General features: G+C 46.9%; 1 protein-coding gene across 1 annotated transcript; it reads left to right on the top strand.

Moving 5' to 3' along the window:
• Positions 1–970: 970 nt before the first annotated feature.
• On the top strand, positions 971–13,381 carry Slc38a2 (solute carrier family 38 member 2). Its single transcript, XM_029548067.1, has 16 exons — positions 971–1,342; positions 1,940–2,154; positions 2,498–2,579; positions 2,724–2,839; positions 5,213–5,286; positions 5,438–5,530; positions 5,652–5,733; positions 7,092–7,174; positions 7,389–7,447; positions 7,551–7,712; positions 8,112–8,191; positions 8,298–8,398; positions 8,930–9,054; positions 9,278–9,422; positions 9,515–9,612; positions 10,448–13,381. The coding sequence occupies exons 2-16, from the start codon at positions 2,039–2,041 to the stop codon at positions 10,547–10,549; spliced, it is 1,518 nt and encodes a 505-aa protein (XP_029403927.1). The 5' UTR covers positions 971–1,342; positions 1,940–2,038; the 3' UTR covers positions 10,550–13,381.
• The last annotated feature ends 3,270 nt before the right edge of the window (positions 13,382–16,651 follow it).

Here is a 16,651-nt window from a genome sequence, read left to right as displayed (position 1 = left end):
GTGCCACGGAAATAGGCAGCGTTGCAGATTTCCCCAGGAAAACATTGAAGGCAAAAAACTGTGATCACACCCAACCCTTTCCTCTATGCCCACCCAGCCCAATCTCTCCCACGTCCCCCAAAGGAAGAGAGCCCCAGGTCAAACTCGTTTGTTTATTACTTCATTCAACCAGCATTTCGCTCTCCTCGGGGGTCTTTGTTCAGCCGAAAGGGAAGGGCCCTCGCCTTTCCGGCAGCACCGAATATTCTATTCTAGACCCCCTCCCCGTTCCCCCAGCCGCCCGGTTCTGCAATACCACAGCACCACCGAGGAATCCGGGTTGCAGAGAAAGCTCCAGGCCTACATTCCAACGAGGGCGCGCTCGCTGGAAGCCCGGGGAGACGCTAGCACCAGGGGTGGGGTGGTGGCAGGAGGGAAAGTGTCCGCCAAGAGGGAACAGGGCGCCCCTGGGCGGCCTCGAAAGGACCCAGCCCGAGACCTCTTTTATTTTAGGTGTGTCTGGCTTGCTGGTCAAACGCAAACCTTTCCTAGTACGTTGTGGCACGTGCAACCCAAAAGTCTATCCCGATACGGAACTGCGGCTAGCACTGGAGAGTGAAAGCACATCTAGGTGGAAAGATCGAGAACACAATCCGGCTCTCTGGGCAGCGTCGGCTCAAGTTCTAAGGGAGAAAAACCCTTCACGTAAATCAAATCTTAAGACACGGGCTGGGAATGGTTGGGGGGGGGGGTGTAAGGAGGGTAGGGTACTGCACACACGCCGGCTGCGTCGCAGCGTTGGAGACCGGGCTGGGAGGGAATCTAAGGGAGCCGGCTCCGTAATTACAGCAGCCGCGGGTGGCGGCCACCCACGGGGCTGCAGTGCCCCGAGCCGCGGGGAAGCGGGGTGCGGCTGGCCCCCCGATTCGGGGTGCGGGGCAGCCGGGAGGGAGGCGGAGCCCAGGTGCTGTTGATACACAAAGGCGAACGCCCGCGCCCCGCCCACTGACGCGGCGACCCGCCGCTATAACTCGGGCTCGGGAAGCTGCTCCACACCGCGCCACGCCGTCGCCCGCGCCGCTACCCCTCAGTCTCCGCCGGAGGATCGTGACCGCCATTCCCCGCTCTTTTTTTCTTTTTTCTTTAATAATTAAACTTAAAAAGGAAAAAAAAAATAATCCACCTCTTCTGCCTGTTGTTGGATTACGGGGAATTTTTAAAAATTTTTTATTACAAATAAAAGAAAAGGACTCCGTCACTGTTATATATATTTTTCCCTCGTTTTACAATTCTGGTGTGTGACCGAGACAGCCCACGGGAGACGCTGCCGTGAGGTGGTCCAGCTCGCAGGGAGAGCACCGAGGTGAGGCGGGGGAGGGGCGGCAGCGGGGACACGGGCGGCGCCGGCGGCGGGAGCGGGGGCTTGCGGCCACTTGGCCGCATCCTCCCGTTAAGGGGGAAAGGGAGAACCGCGCGCGGGCCGCTCGGCTGCTGCAAGCCGGCTCTCGTGACTCGATTGGCTTGAAAAATAATCGTCCAGTCCGGGCGTGGGGCAAGGCGAGCCGCGCGAGGGCTTGACAATCAATCGCCCCTCGGTATTGCATCAGTTCCTCCCGGGGTAGAGGAGGGGCGGGTGACCGGGTACCCGGGGCAGTCCCCGGCTTGCGGGAGGGCTCGGCGTGCGCCCTGTAAACAAGCCCCGGCTGGGGCGTGGGGGGGGGACCGGGCTCAGCGCCGGGGATGCTGGAGGGGCGCCTCTGCGGGCGCATCTTTGTTCTCGCGGCCCCGCCGTCGGTACTTTTCCGCCCCTCGCCGCGCCCCCGCCCCTCGCTCGCCTGGTACTTTTCCACTCGCCTGGCGGGGGATGAATCAGCCGCGCTGCGCCGCCCGGCGGCGTCACGTGGTCGGGGGGGGGCGGGCGCGCGCCGCAGTCCTGACGCGCCGCCTTCTACCTTCGCAGGCAGCCTCGAGGGCCAGTGCGCCGCCAAGGACAAAAGGAAGCCCGCGCCGCGCGCCGCACACCGTCCGTCCGTCCCTCCCTCCCTCCCTCCCGAGCAGCATGAAGAAGACCGAAATGGGAAGGTTCAACATCTCCCCGGATGAGGACAGCAGCAGTTACAGCTCCAACAGTGACTTCAACTACTCATACCCCACCAAGCAGGCTGCTCTGAAAAGGTGGGAGAAAGAAATGTGCTTTGCAAAAGAAAAAATGCCAGCTCGCACACACGGGTGCCTCGGGGCTGGAGGGATAGCTCATCGGTTACAGGCTAACGCGCACACCCAGGAACCAGATGGCTCACCCGAAGCCTCGGTCTCCCCTTGCTCACAGCCCCGGAGAGAGTAGCCTGCTCAATTACCCGGTTGTGACTGCATGAGCAATGGTATTACCTTCTAGAACACCTACCCCACGCATTAACTTAAGCAGAACCGAAGGGCTATTTTACTTTATGTAAACTATCGTTTTCGTATCTTTCAGTTATTTTCTTACAACGGCCTTTTTAAAAAATTGTTTTTGCAGCCATTATGCCGACGTAGATCCCGAAAACCAGAACTTCTTACTTGAATCAAATTTGGGGAAGAAGAAGTACGAAACAGACTTTGTAAGTTAACAGTACTGTTATGTGCTTGGCTTTATGGAGTCAAAGAATAGTGTTACTTTTAGATTTCAAATCTGACTTGCCCGAAGCTGGTTTTTCTCCTTTTAATTATTGTCATATGTTTGGTTATCGTTTCCCTCTGTGTAGCATCCAGGTACGACTTCCTTTGGAATGTCAGTATTTAATCTGAGCAATGCGATTGTGGGCAGTGGAATCCTTGGGCTTTCTTATGCCATGGCTAATACTGGAATTGCTCTTTTTATGTAAGTATGTGTAAGTAGTGAGCCTGCCGTGCAGGGCAGTTAATATGATAAACATATTCTTGGCTCCAGGGAAAAAAAAAAAGCAACTTGCAGTTCAAAGTAGTTGGTGTTAAAAATAATTTAAGTTTGAAAGTATGGGAAATCCGAAATGCTGGTTTTTACTGTTATATTGTAAGTCCTCGTGCAAGCAAGTTAGACAGAACGTGGGATGGCGCTTAAAACTGACGGGTTAACCCAGCCTTCCAGGTATTGTTAATTGTAAAATAGATGGGTTTTATAAGTTATCGGTCTCGCCCTAAAACCTGTGACATAAGGAAAAGAAAGTTTGAGGTGTATAAGGTGTGGTGCTATTTACCTAGCCTATAACATATTTGTCTTAGAACAAGTGAGTCATAATTTTCTGGATGCTAAAGAGCAAATTAACTTTTTAAAAATGATGTCTTTCCGGATGCATATGATTGGTGCCTGACTTTTAAGTAAGAATCTACTTTTTTTTTTTTTTAAGTTAATTGGCTGAACCTCTACTCTCCAGAAGTCACGTTTGGAGGGTACCCATTTTGGGGTCACTTACCCGTGGGTGATATGGAAGAGTCCTGGTCAGCAGTAGGGTGCTTGGCTTGCCTGGCATGCAGATTGAATTTTGGGTTCGATTCCCCGGGCCATCAGAGCAGAACAAGAGAAAACAGAAAGAAAGCCGTTTCCAAGTACAAAAGAACGTACACGTTTGAGTGTGTAGCTCTCCTTCCTGTGTTGAGACTTTCAAACTGCCTGTAGATCGTGGCTGACAGATAGACACAGTTGTATGGTGGCACCTCTGACTCCACCATAACCTGTGCCCCAATGAGAAGTGCACACAGCAGCCATCCCTTTTTGCAACAGTTGAGACGTTTCGGTTAGATGATGGGTACCTAGCACTCAAGTACCGGCATGGTAAAAAAAAGTCTTGAAAGAAAAGCTGCTTTGTGAAACCCCACACAGATGTTAAAGTCTGGCTTTGGGTACAAGAAGCATTAAGATGAAGATTTGGGGGGGGGGTCCTTGCGAAAACGGTGGCCTTGGTACAGAACATCCTGAAATTTCAGGTTTTGTTGGGAATTTGAACGGCCAGAATCAAAGTTAAATATTTGAAACGCTTCCCAGCTCTTGCCAGGAAAACTGGGAACAATTTTTAAAATTCTACCAATGTGGTCATTGGTAACCCTGTTTCGTAACTGAAAGTAAAACTGAATGGTGTTACCCTTGAGCTTTTGGGATTCCACTCTTAACAGCTTACTATGTGGCGCTGTATTAACCATTTTAATAAATGGCTAAATGATACCAAGATTGTGTGAGGGTTTTTTTTTCATTCATCCAAACTTAACATTGCAAAATACGGTAAAGGGGCCGAAAGCCACAGGCTGAAATGGCTAGCCAGCCTTTTACAGAGTTGATCTTCAGGTTGATAGTGGCCTCCGAAGGCATTGTCATCTCCTTAAGACAGGGCACCTAATTTGCTCTGGGTTTTGTTTATGTTTTTATTTTTCTAATTAAACAGCCTTTTCCCCCCAAGAGGTCAGGCTGACAGTGTCACCCCAGAACCAGGCGTCCTAAGGCTGACCTTAGGATGGACGTCATATCCCGTGCTTTTTATGTACTGATGGGATTTTTTTTTTCCCTTGGTTTTTGGTTTTTTGCCAGCACCTCACGTACTGTACAGTTTGCCCGTACAAGGTTAAAATTTACGTGGCTGTCTCATTCGCACATTCGCTGTTTTTGTTTTCTTCTTTTTTAACCACTACCTTGTCTGCCTTCGAGACTTGATGAGGAACCTGCGCTCTCAAGGAAGACAGTGGTGTTAGATCCGTCCTTCCTTATTCCGCTTCATTTTTCTCAGCCAGTCCAAGGGGAAGGGTGGAGCTGATAATTCACTTGTTCTAGTGGCGAGTATCCTGCACTGCAGGGGGTGGAGTCTTGTCTACACAGCTGTCCCTTCTCCAGTTCAGTAGGGTTTTTTTTTATAGTGTCCTACTAAATGGCTGTTATTTCCACCTCTACCCGCCTCCTTTCTCTCATCCATGGGCCTTTCCTGACCCATCTCAGCTGAGTGGGATGAAGGCCTCATGGACTAGGTTTGATGGCAAGTTTTTAAATGAGACTGTTAGGTAATTGGCAGGCGTATAGATCGTTTCTACTCTGGGTTTTGGGGCTTTGCAGAATCCTGCATTTTGGCAGTGTGGACATTGCTTCTAAAACAATGAGACTCACCTGATCACCTAACAAGCCAGTGTCAGTCACGAGATAGGAGAGGGAGCCGAACCAAAGCCATGTAAGACAGGAAGTGTTCGTGAGTGCGCAGCCCTGGGTACTTAAAAGAGTGTCTTTCCCTCTTCTCAGAATTCTCTTGACGTTCGTGTCAATTTTTTCGCTGTACTCCGTCCATCTCCTTCTCAAGACTGCCAACGAAGGAGGTACAGTAGCTTTCTTGTTGGTGGTGTTTTTTGCTTTTTTTTTTTTTCCTTTTCCCCCTCTCCTTCCCCAAGTAATTGAATGTGTATCCTAATTTGGGTCAGGGTAGAGACTTCAAGGCACTTCGTCATTCCTCTGTGTTCTTCTATGCAGGATCTTTATTGTACGAACAGTTGGGACATAAGGCGTATGGTCTGGCTGGAAAGCTAGCAGCCTCCGGATCGATTACCATGCAGAACATTGGAGGTAAGTTTTAAAGGGGCACTCTGGGTAGATTTCATGTAGTAGCACAAGGTGGTGACAACGTGACTGCGGTGTCACAGACCCCATTTTGCACTTGTAATGGTTTAATTTTGTTTTCCTCCAGCTATGTCAAGCTACCTCTTCATAGTGAAATATGAGTTACCTTTGGTGATCAAGGCATTAATGAACATTGAAGATACAAATGGGTAGGTGCTGAGTAAGGTTATCCATAGAAACAATTTGCAGATACGTTTTGGTCAAAGTTGGATATTACAAACAGTAACCAGTGAATTTCTCAGGAGTATCCCCGTGGAGAATAATTCTGACAAGGAAGTGTCCCACAAACGGAGGACTCCTGCTCTTAGCTCAGACTAGCAAATACACAAACCTGAAACTTCTCTGGTGCCTGAATTCATCTCTCGTAGGGACATTTCTTATGGCTGCTGAATAGAGAGAGCTGGTTACGATAACTTTTTTCCTTATAAGAACCAGTCATGCTTACATGGTTTTTTAAGAAAACCAGAAAATGTGCAGCTGTACTTACTGTTTTTTAAAAAAAAGTTAACTTTTTTGCAAAGTTATTCATCCCAGTGGAGGAACAAGGTCCAATGTAAACAACCATGGTTCCTTGGCTTCCCAAGCTGCACACAGTTGCCTGCCTCAAAGCAGAGACACGTGGCTCTCCATTTTGCCTTTAGACTCAACGTGAAGACTGTCCTTTCAGGGTGACTTTTCTGTGTGGGGTCCTTATTACCAGGAGTGGAGTGGAAATCACAAGGAATTAGATGGAGCTTGGAAACACTGCTTTTTAGAGGAATGGCTTTATTTTGAGACAGGGTCGCACTGGTTGGCCTGGACCTCAAAGATCTGCCTTCCTCTGCCTCTGGGAAACCAAGTGCAAGTGTGGGCCACCACCACCTACGGCAAGGACAGGCCTTGGTTACTTAGGAAGAAACAAATGGTGGAAGAACTTGGAAGAACATTTAGGTTCAGAAAATGACACCCCCTTTTTTTGAGTCAAGTTGGGTCCAGGTGGTACCATGATAATCTGAAATAAGTTCTGCTTGAGTTGGGGTTCGGTTCAGTCTCACGTAGGGGAAGAGCAGTGGCCTGTGCATTTTAATCTTTAAGTCTGAAAATCTCCTTATCGAAATGCTTAGGAGCAAGCAAGCAGCTTGCTAACAAGTGTCCGGTGAATCCTGCTGGGGTTCCTCCTTCTCTCTTGGGGTCGGACATTCCAAGCCAGAGCGGCAGTGCCTGGTGTCCAGTGTTTCTCAAAAGTACTACAGATAAGCTCTGGGCTGCACAGAGCGGCTTTGTTTTCTGCGCCTAGTATCAAGCTTTAAAGAAGTGTTTTATGTTAGGAATCAGCTGGCAGCCTTCCCAGAGCAGAGAGTGGTGCAGAAGCAAATGGTCACAAAATCAGTGGTGTCTCAAATAAGGGATGCTTTTTTTCCTCCCCCCCCCCCAAAGCTGTCTTTTTCGCATGCGGTGCGTTTGGTGGCCGAGTTAGGTGCATGCGTGCCGTCCGTTCATTCTTGGCTTTCCTCTCTTCCCCATTCAGATTGTGGTATCTGAACGGTGACTATCTGGTCCTGCTGGTGTCCTTTGTCCTCATCCTTCCATTGTCACTGCTGAGAAATCTAGGTGAGCAAATGACGTTTCTGATGGCTGTGAGCCCCTCAACAGCTGCTAGCATTCTCCCAGGAACGACTGAAGGCTTTCAACATCTGCTCTTGGGGGGTGGCAGCAGGGCATGCCCCTTTTAAAGCCCCAACTGTTAGCACGCCATAGATGGCTCTAGTGTCTGGTGATTACTGTCCATCCCCGTTTCATTAAAGAGGCCCTCGTTCCCTTCCAGGATACCTGGGGTACACCAGCGGCCTCTCCCTGCTCTGTATGATATTCTTCCTGATAGTGGTAGGTAGTGGGTTTTATTTATTCCTTTTTTCCTTTAGAAACTACATCTTAAAGCTTTGTCAAACTGCCCCGTCTCGCTCACATGTGCGAACTCTGTTCTCAGGTGATTTTCAAGAAGTTTCAGATCCCTTGCCCCGTGGAAGCTGCTTTGATAGCCAACGAAACTGTGAACGGCACCTTTACCCAGGCAGCAATGGCAGTGCTGGCGTCCAATGGCACCACAGACGATGCTTGCAGGCCACGCTATTTCATCTTCAACTCGCAGGTAATTTGGCGGCAGTCCTGTTTCCTGGAAAGAAGTGTTGACAGGAGGATAAAACAATAACCCTGTGCACCAGGGATGTAAAAATGTCTCAAGACAAATTGAGGCTGGATGATAAGGTGGTTTTTTTTTTTGGGGGGGGGGGGACCTGAAGAACTAGACGAAGTTTCATGTTCTAGCTTAGACAAGGGTGTCAGGCAAAATAATGGCAAGGCCTCAGGGCACCTCTCGGGGGTGGAGGGTCAGATGGCAGATAGATCGTAGGTGGTAGTTGTTTGGGGTGGAGATCCTCTGAGGTTTTTAGCTGGGAACTGACAAGGCTGTATCACCAGTTTGAGTACGGTGGTGTGAATTGGGGGTGTGGACGCGGGTGTGGACGCAGTGGTGTGTTGTCTCTTTCAGACCGTGTATGCTGTGCCCATCCTGACGTTTTCCTTTGTCTGCCATCCTGCTGTTCTTCCCATCTATGAAGAGCTGAAAAGGTAATTGATCTTTGATTATCCCTTAACCCTGTTGGGCCTATACTAAAGCTGTAAGGTATGGAGCTTGCTAAAACACACACTTGCGCTTTCTGTTGTGGGTACGCAGCCGCAGCCGGAGACGGATGATGAACGTGTCCAAGATTTCTTTCTTCGCCATGTTTCTCATGTACCTGCTTGCTGCTCTCTTTGGATACCTGACCTTTTACGGTAAGTAGTGCCTAATTTAAAGAGGACGCTGGCATTATTACATGTGTAGTTTTATTATAAAAGGTCCCCATCTGGTTTAATCCGCCATTCCTGGGGTCCAGATTTCCGAAGTGGGTGTGAGTCGTGCCATGATGTTTCTGTGATATTGTCGGCTCTCTCTGCTCTGAACTTTAGCTGTAACATACAACACACACATGTACGTGCATCTACATGCGCGCGCGCACACACACACACACACACACACACACACACACACACACACACTAAGCCAGACTGGGATCTAGCTGCTTGGCCCCTGTTAGACCTCACCAGAGGTCATTTGGCTAAATCTCAGTGTTTAGAAAATTTCTTTTCCTCCAATGTTACTTTAATTGCATTAACCATAATTCTCGATTAATCTCATTAGCCTCTTAGTTTACAGTCACTTTGTGAGTAGCTCCTAATTCTAGTGTAGATCTCACTGTAAGTTACCCTCGCCACTTGGTCCCCAGAGGAAACCACTGAAAGCCTGTCTCTGGACTGTCCCCACAGGGCACGTGGAATCGGAATTGCTGCATACCTACTCTGAGATTGTGGGGACTGACATTCTTCTCCTTGTTGTCCGATTGGCTGTGCTGGTGGCCGTCACCCTCACGGTCCCAGTGGTTATTTTCCCAGTAAGTAGCTAACTGGCTTCTGCAACAGCTATGAGTCTGCTGGGTGTGGTAAAGAGGTTGGGCACGGTTGAAAAGAGCATGGTGTAGGTTCCACATCGTCCTATGGCAGAAAGCAGGGGTATCTGTTCCCTAGAAAAGAGTCGCTGTCTGTTGTTGATGCTTCTCAATTTCTTGCAAGCTCTTGGTGTTACTTAATGTTGTTAAATAACTTTCTTTCTCTCAGATCCGGAGTTCCGTCACTCACTTGCTGTGTCCTACAAAAGAGTTCAGCTGGCTCCGGCACAGCATCATCACCGTGACCATCTTGGCCTTTACCAATTTGCTAGTCATCTTTGTCCCCACTATTAGGGACATCTTCGGGTTCATTGGTGAGTTTTGATCGATGTGCCTGGAATATTTTAAGGCTTAAAGGTACAGATTGGTTGAATTCTCAAATGACTGACAAACTGTCGCTTTACAGGTGCGTCGGCAGCTGCGATGCTGATCTTTATCCTCCCGTCGGCCTTCTACATCAAGTTAGTGAAGAAGGAACCTATGCGATCCGTGCAGAAGATTGGGGTGAGATGAAGTACTCACAGAAAGAGTGGGCGGGGGATGTAGGAACTCGCAGTGTACTAGATGATGTAATTGCAAGGAAGATATTAAAGAACAGTGTGAAAGTACTGACCTAATTGTTGGTGCCCTGTGTATGGGCACATGTGCATATCAAGGGTATATAGACTCCAGGAAGGTGAGTGAGAACCCTGGGGGTCTGCTCTGAAGGGGTTCAGTATAGTGTCTTTATTCTTAGGTTTGGTAGCCTCTTGTTTCAAAGTGGGAGGTACACTTAGCACCAGCCATGAGCTTTGGAACCAAAACCTCCTAGCAAGGGACGTGTGAGTAACAGCCCATCAGCCCTCTGTCCACAGCTGTTCTGCTCTGCAGAATGAGGTTAGGAGCAATCTGGGGGAAATGAGCCAAGTTGAGCCCAGGGGGCACCTACAAACCCAAGGTTGCCTCCTTCCATCAGTGAGTTTAGTGATGTGGGTGAGGAACTACAGATGCAGGAGTGTCTGGACCACTGAAGAAAGATGATGCCCATCCATGGTCCCTGCAACTCTAGGACTTAACCTGGGCTTGATTTTTTTTCTTGTGACTTAATTTGCTCTGAGAGAAAATTTGCACACACAAAAGTCTAACTTTCAAAAGGAGAACTTTTAAGCTTGAGGAGAAAAAAAAGAGAATGAGAAATTACAGAATTCAGAAGGTTTCAGCAGTACAGGATTTCTGTGCTATAAGCAGCACAGGCACGGTTTGATCACTTTAAGAACAGTCAGGTGAAGTTAGAGGGTTGGTAAGTGTTGTCGTGTGAACTCTCAGGGTGCCTTACTAATGAGTCTTCTGCCTCTTGCAGGCTCTGTGTTTTCTCCTGAGTGGCATAGTGGTCATGATCGGAAGCATGGGCCTGATTGTGCTGGACTGGGTCCACGACCCCTCCGCTGCAGGTGGCCATTAATGGCTCCTCTCACACTGGATGGTCCATCGGCCTGACGTGTTGAGGCGTCTCAACCTGCTCAGTTTTCACCTGATGCTTTCCGGTCACTTCCTTTTGAAGTCTCCTCGCTGGTTCTTCTGGATGCAGAATAAGTGAACTTTTCTTTCTCTTTGGTTTGTTTTTTTTTGTTTGTTTTTTTTTTTTTGTTTTTTTTAAAGAAGCTATCTGTGTGTTAGGGAATGGATAGTCCGACAAAGCCACGAGCCTTGGGTTAAGGGAAGTGACAAGTTTATTCCATTCCAGAGAATGGACGAACTTTTAACTTTTTATCAAAGCCACATGTTTGGCTGTCTCATTGTTTAACTTGGATATTTTATGATTTTACTTGAATGTGCCTAACGGAACCATTCGATGTGAGAAACACTTCTTAATTTACAGCTAAGTATTGAAATAAGCATTGAGAAAAAAACACTTATTTTTTGTACCAAAAAAAGAAAAAATACTTTAAAAGACCTCAGAAGCACTATTTTACTTTGAAGAGATTGCATTTTTGAACTTTATTCAGAAACAGTTGTCAATAAACTCCGTCAAACAATTTCATTGATATTTAAAAATGAATATTAGTATTATAAAATTATTTGCCTTTTTTGTAGGCATTATAAGCCAAATACTTTTTTTACCCAAAAATCATTTTCGGGAAAAACGTTTAAAAAAATTGCACCATGGATTAGCATGGTTTTGTTTTTGTTCATTCAGATTCATTTGAAGGATAATTGGTAATTGCTGCACCAAATCCGGTGAACTCCGTTCATCGCTTTCTTTGCCTCCAAATAATTGGCTCATTAGAACTAAAATGTTTATGTCTTCAATTAGGCTGGGAAACAGTGCAGATATTTCTGTAGGAAATGGAATAACTGATTTTGAGGTACCAAATAGTGCAATTGGGTAAAACAGGGTTTATTCAGTTGCGTCTGTCTCCAGAGTTACAGTGTCAGCTCTGGGTTGTGCTTTTTGGGCCCATCCTTTAAAACATTGCTTCCAAAAGTGAAAACGGGCGTTCGATGGCAATAGGCCAAAACTGTCCAATAGAGAGCAGAACTTTCAAACGCTCATCTACTGGAAGCGTGGTTTACTTGACAACACGCGGCTCAGTGGTGCTCCTGCTGTGTCTGCAGTCGAGGTCTAAAACTGCAGGCTGCACCATGCAGTTACACTGCAAGCCCTCTTCAGAAAGGTCACTGGGTTTCTCATGCAGCAAGCTTCCTAAAAACTCGCACTGGATCATCATCTCATTCTCGAACAATGCAGAATTAATTTGTTTACATCGAACAAATGATCAGCCAGGGGAAGCAGTAGAAGCTGGTTGTCCTCAGTTTCTGGTCCAACCGCATGCTTACCTTTCCATTTCAATTCCAGTTAAACGTGAAGACATTACTTGGAAGCTTGGCTTTAAGAGCACATTTACTGTATGTTAACGGTGTATGGTGAATATATTATTAAATAATGTGGTACTTTGCTCATCAAGCGTAATGTCTAAGGTCTAATTAATACACATAATTCCATTAAGTGGTGGAGGGAAGCAAGTAGAATCATCAGTTGGTTATTTGGCTCTTGAACTAAACATTTTGAGTTTGAGGCAGGGGCCAGAAGAAATGTGACACACATGGTTTTTGTTACAGTCTTGTATTGTATATGTGACTGAATTCATAGGCAAGGTGTGTCTGCCATTAAAGACCCTTGCAGACTGGAAGACGTTTGGTAGTGCTACATACATTGGGTATAACCAATGGTCAGTTCTGTCCCAAGATGAAATCACTGGGGACCGTGTAGACGCAAAGGCAAAGAGAAGACACTCCACCATGCTGCGTATGTGTCATCAAATCCAGAACCTCACCTGGTAGTCAAAGACTCTGCACTTCCGCTTGAAGTCCTGGAAAGAGTTCTGGCTACGATCTGCCAGGGGATGCTGAGAGACAGGCATCCGAGAGGTGCCATGACAACCAGGATCCTGTTCACAGCCAATCAGTGTGGGCATCCGAGAGGTGCCATGACAACCAGGATCCTGTTCACAGCCAATCAGTGTGGAGAGACTTCCCAAACCTGTGAGGAAGCACGATTGAAGGTTACAAATGAATTTCAGGCCAAATTCCAAAGCTTGGGGCTGTTTAACCTGCCTTGAGGTTCCTGAACTGAATTCTCAGCCTTGAGCAGTCTTCAGTATTAAAACCACTGTCCCATCACCTCAATTCGCATTGCTGTCTTCCATGGAACGTTTCAATAACTGTACTGTTATTTATAGAGCAGCATTAATCCATTAAAGCTAACCTATTTTTCAATATTTATGATAAACTGTACATATATTGTCCATATGTATTTGTAAATAGATTGTATATACTGTTGGAATTGGGTCTTGGGTTCAAGTGTATATATTCCCCTAAGTTTCTTAACTGCATTTTGATGAATTTACATGATATAGAAGTCTCCAAATTACTTGTACAGAGAATCCAATATTAGAAATTGACATTGTGTATAATACTAAAATTGAAAATAACTTGTTTAAGTTGTATTTGCAATAAACTGGTTGGACATCAACTTAAGTTCAAATAATCTAAAGCTTTAAATGAGGTCTAAAATTTCAAAATGCAGTAGCTCCCACATGGCTATCTGGTAACATGTAAAATGTGATCTCAATGAAAGTGAACTCCTTGTATGTATATAGTGTAAATGTCCCCGCTGTACTGTTAGAGGCCAACATGCCTCTGTGGCCTGTTGGCAGAGAGTAAATGCTACACCGGTTTCAATGAAACAATGTATGTTTGTTTTAACTGAACTAAAATAAATACATGATTAATCCTCAGTAGCATTTTTTTTTTTCCTTCTGGGTAATGAGTTGAGGACCACAAGGTGCATGTGGAGGAAGAAGCTGTTCTGCCAAGCTTCCAGAGTTAAAAGGGAGGTGGAGAGCCAGGCTTATCCCTGCTGGTGGTCAACAGCAGTGCTCCTTGGCATTGGAACGCAATCCTGATGCACAGTGTACTTTAAGGAATCTTGGGTGTGAGAGGAAGTCAGGTTTTGATGGTTGTGAAGGCATGGTCTTCCTTAGGAACCTGAAGGGCAACTTAGATTAAGCTTAGGTATAACCTGGTCCTTTCAGGTTTAGGGGATAATAAAACAAAAGGCTCCCAAAAGGCACAGCTTTGAGAGATGTCCCAAATTTGCAGTGCCATTACAAAATGGCTAAGGGGTTGTGCAGAGCTAAGGTTTTAATAGGCATCCACTGGACATCTGTGTGCAGTTGACATCGGAGTAATGGTGAGGTTCTGTCATGTTGGTTCTGATGTTGGTTTTGATCTAGTGCTTTGTTAGGCTACAACTTAAACATTTAGGATTAGTAATGCATGGGGAAAAAAATCCGCAAAGTGTCCAGTGACACTAGCCAGTGAGCTAGCCATTTCTAAGTGGTTCCTCAAAACCCTTGGGATATTGAATCAGACATCCTCGTACCTGGAAAGATGACTTGGAAGAAAAGTGGTGGGAACCTGCAAGTTAGCAAGATGTGGTAGGTAGAACATTGGGTGCCTGGGAGGGTTAAGCAGATGTTACATCAGTGGCCTTGCAAATACCCAAGCCAACCTGTTCTAGAGTCCAACACCAAGCATGCGATGTTGAGTACAGAGGAAGGGTGTTGTGGCTATTCCCAGTTGTCAACTTGACTGTATCCAGCATTAACTGCAGTCGGGAAGCGGGCAGTACACCGGAAGACAGGCTTTTGATCCAGATCCTGAAGCATAGAGGCCATGAAAAGCTTAGGCCCTAAGCAAGGTGGTACACATGTTCCAACTCAGGAGACAGAGGCAGGCAGATCTCTGAGTTCAAAGCCAGCATGGTGGTGCCATTACAAAGAAAGTTCCAAGTAAAGGACAGCTTAGGTCCAGGCGAGGAGATACATTGAGAACGGCGTGGTGATACACACATTATGAACAGCATGGTGATGCACACATTGAGAACTGGGCCGCATCTTCTTCTGGAGGCCTCCATAAGGTCAGTGGCGGAGGTCTCTGCCCTCATCAGCCAGCACTTCTGTTGGAACTGACTTCTTCAGGGCTCCAGCTTCTATAGAGGACCAGCCGAAACACCTAGGCTTGTGGGACTGAGCCACTACTAGATTCTTGGACTTCCCATTCACAACTGCCCATCCACTGTTGGGTTACTGGGACTAGAGACTACAAGTCATTACAATAAATCCCTTAACATAGAGCGACATTCTGCGACTCTAGAGAACCCTGAATAACATAGCTGGGATGATGGTGATGATGGGCGAGAAACTCTGACAACCTGTGTTCCTCTGTACTGTTACTGAGGATCTGTGCAAGCCCTTTCAGTCCCCAGCCATGTGGGTGGCCCCTGGCAAGAAAAACATCACCTGGTAAATGTCTTAATGAAACATTGCCTTGATGGCAGCAAACTGTTCTTTGGGTTTCCCTTTTCTGTAGACAGTTGCACAGGACAGCAGCTGACTTTTATGACTGACCTATCATCACCACCTCACCCCCTGCACCCGCCTCCATTTTCCCATAAGCCCTACACTTCCCATTTCATGAGTTTAGCCGCATTTTAACCTCACACTCCATATAACGGTTGAACGAATCGGAACCCCTTATTCAGTCTTACAGTTGAAATGAGCCTCTGGTTTTTTTTGTTGTTGTTGTTTTGTTTTTTTTTTTCTTTTTGGTTTTTCGAGACAGGGTTTCTCTGTGTAGCCCTGGCCGTCCTGGAACTCACTTTGTAGACCAGGCTGGCCTCGAACTCAGAAATGCGCCTGCCTCTGCCTCCCGAGTGCTGGGATTAAAGGTGTGTGCCACCATGCCCGGCTTTTTTTTTTTTTTTTTTTTTTTAGCAAAAATTTACTAGACCCTTAAAAGATAAATACTGCACATGCCATAAAATTTGAGAGCAATTCTTTAAAAAAATGTAATTACAGCCAGGAGCTTTCTCGTTTAACTTGTGATCAGCCTCAGGGCGGTGGGGGCTCTTTGACCTCCACCACTTAAGCACTTTGTTCAAGTCTTTGTCAACCTTGTCCCTCAACAACTGGGAAGAAAGTTAACCCAAGGAGGCTGCTCACCTGCTGACCCCTGGCGATTTCCTAGGACTGTGGCCACCAGAAGGTTTTTATGTTAGCCTTGAGGATGTTGTCATAGTCACCCTGTAGTAACATATCTGCCATGCTGGTCTGTCAGGCTGTGTTGCATGAACAGCAGGTTTAATGACGTGCACCTGGCTTCATTGTGTGTGTGGGGTGTCTTGGGTTTTGCTGTGACATAGTAGCGTGTTGCTGTCAGCAGCCCCTCTCCCAGTGAGCCTGGAGACTCCTTCAGAGGCTTCCTACTTGGATCCCACGTAGTCAGGTGAAAACGGAAAAGAGCTCCCCTGTGTGGGCTCTGACAAGAAATGTCTGCGAAGCTTGTGCGGGGCTCCCAGAATCCTCTGTTACGTGTCTTTTCCTGTTGGTGTAACTCTGCACTTTGCTGCAGTAAGTCTTGGCAGTCGGTTACCTGCTTTTGTTTCTTGGGAGTAAACTTCAGCAAATGCCACAAATACTTTGTTTGTTTGTTTGTTTGTTGTTTGTTTCCCTCCAACACTGGCTCTTGCCATCTCTAGGAAGAAGCGATTTTGGAGACCCAGAACCTCAAACATGTAGCTGGGGCTTCAACAAGTCCCGTCTGACATCTTTTCTTCCCATGTTCCTCAGGCCGGGATGTGAACTGGGGGGAGTCTGTCTGTCCTTCCATACCATATGCAGCCTGTTGCCTCTCCACACCCAGAGGCTTCCACACTGCCTTCAAGCTGCCTACGCTCTGGAAATAAAAGCTTTGACGCAGTCCCCAGAACTTACCTTCCAGAGAGGACAGAGCCCTGGCCACGTGTTTCCTTCCGAATTCTGCTCGTGTGTGTGTGTGTGTGTGTGTGTGTGTGTGTGTGTGTGTGTCTTACCTTACATTCACTCTTCCATAGAGACTTCTCTGGCTGTTTGTCTTAGTCAGGGTTTCTATTCCTGCACAAACATCATGACCAAGAAGCAAGTTGGGGAGGAAAGGGTTTATTTGGCTTACATTTCCATAC

The sequence above is a fragment of the Mus pahari genome, chromosome 17, assembly GCF_900095145.1.
Source record: "Mus pahari chromosome 17, PAHARI_EIJ_v1.1, whole genome shotgun sequence".
NCBI classification, from domain to species: Eukaryota; Metazoa; Chordata; class Mammalia; order Rodentia; family Muridae; genus Mus; species Mus pahari.
Note: the sequence above shows the minus strand (reverse complement) of the source record. Positions and strands in the feature narration are given on the sequence as shown.

Coding starts and splice junctions, on each gene's coding strand:
- Slc38a2 (XM_029548067.1), top strand. CDS start 2,039: ATGAAGAAGACCGAAATGGGAAGGTTCAACATCTCCCCGGATGAGGAC. Junction 2,155..2,497: donor AAGCAGGCTGCTCTGAAAAG/GTGGGAGAAAGA, acceptor TTGTTTTTGCAG/CCATTATGCCGACGTAGATC. Junction 2,580..2,723: donor AGAAGTACGAAACAGACTTT/GTAAGTTAACAG, acceptor CCCTCTGTGTAG/CATCCAGGTACGACTTCCTT.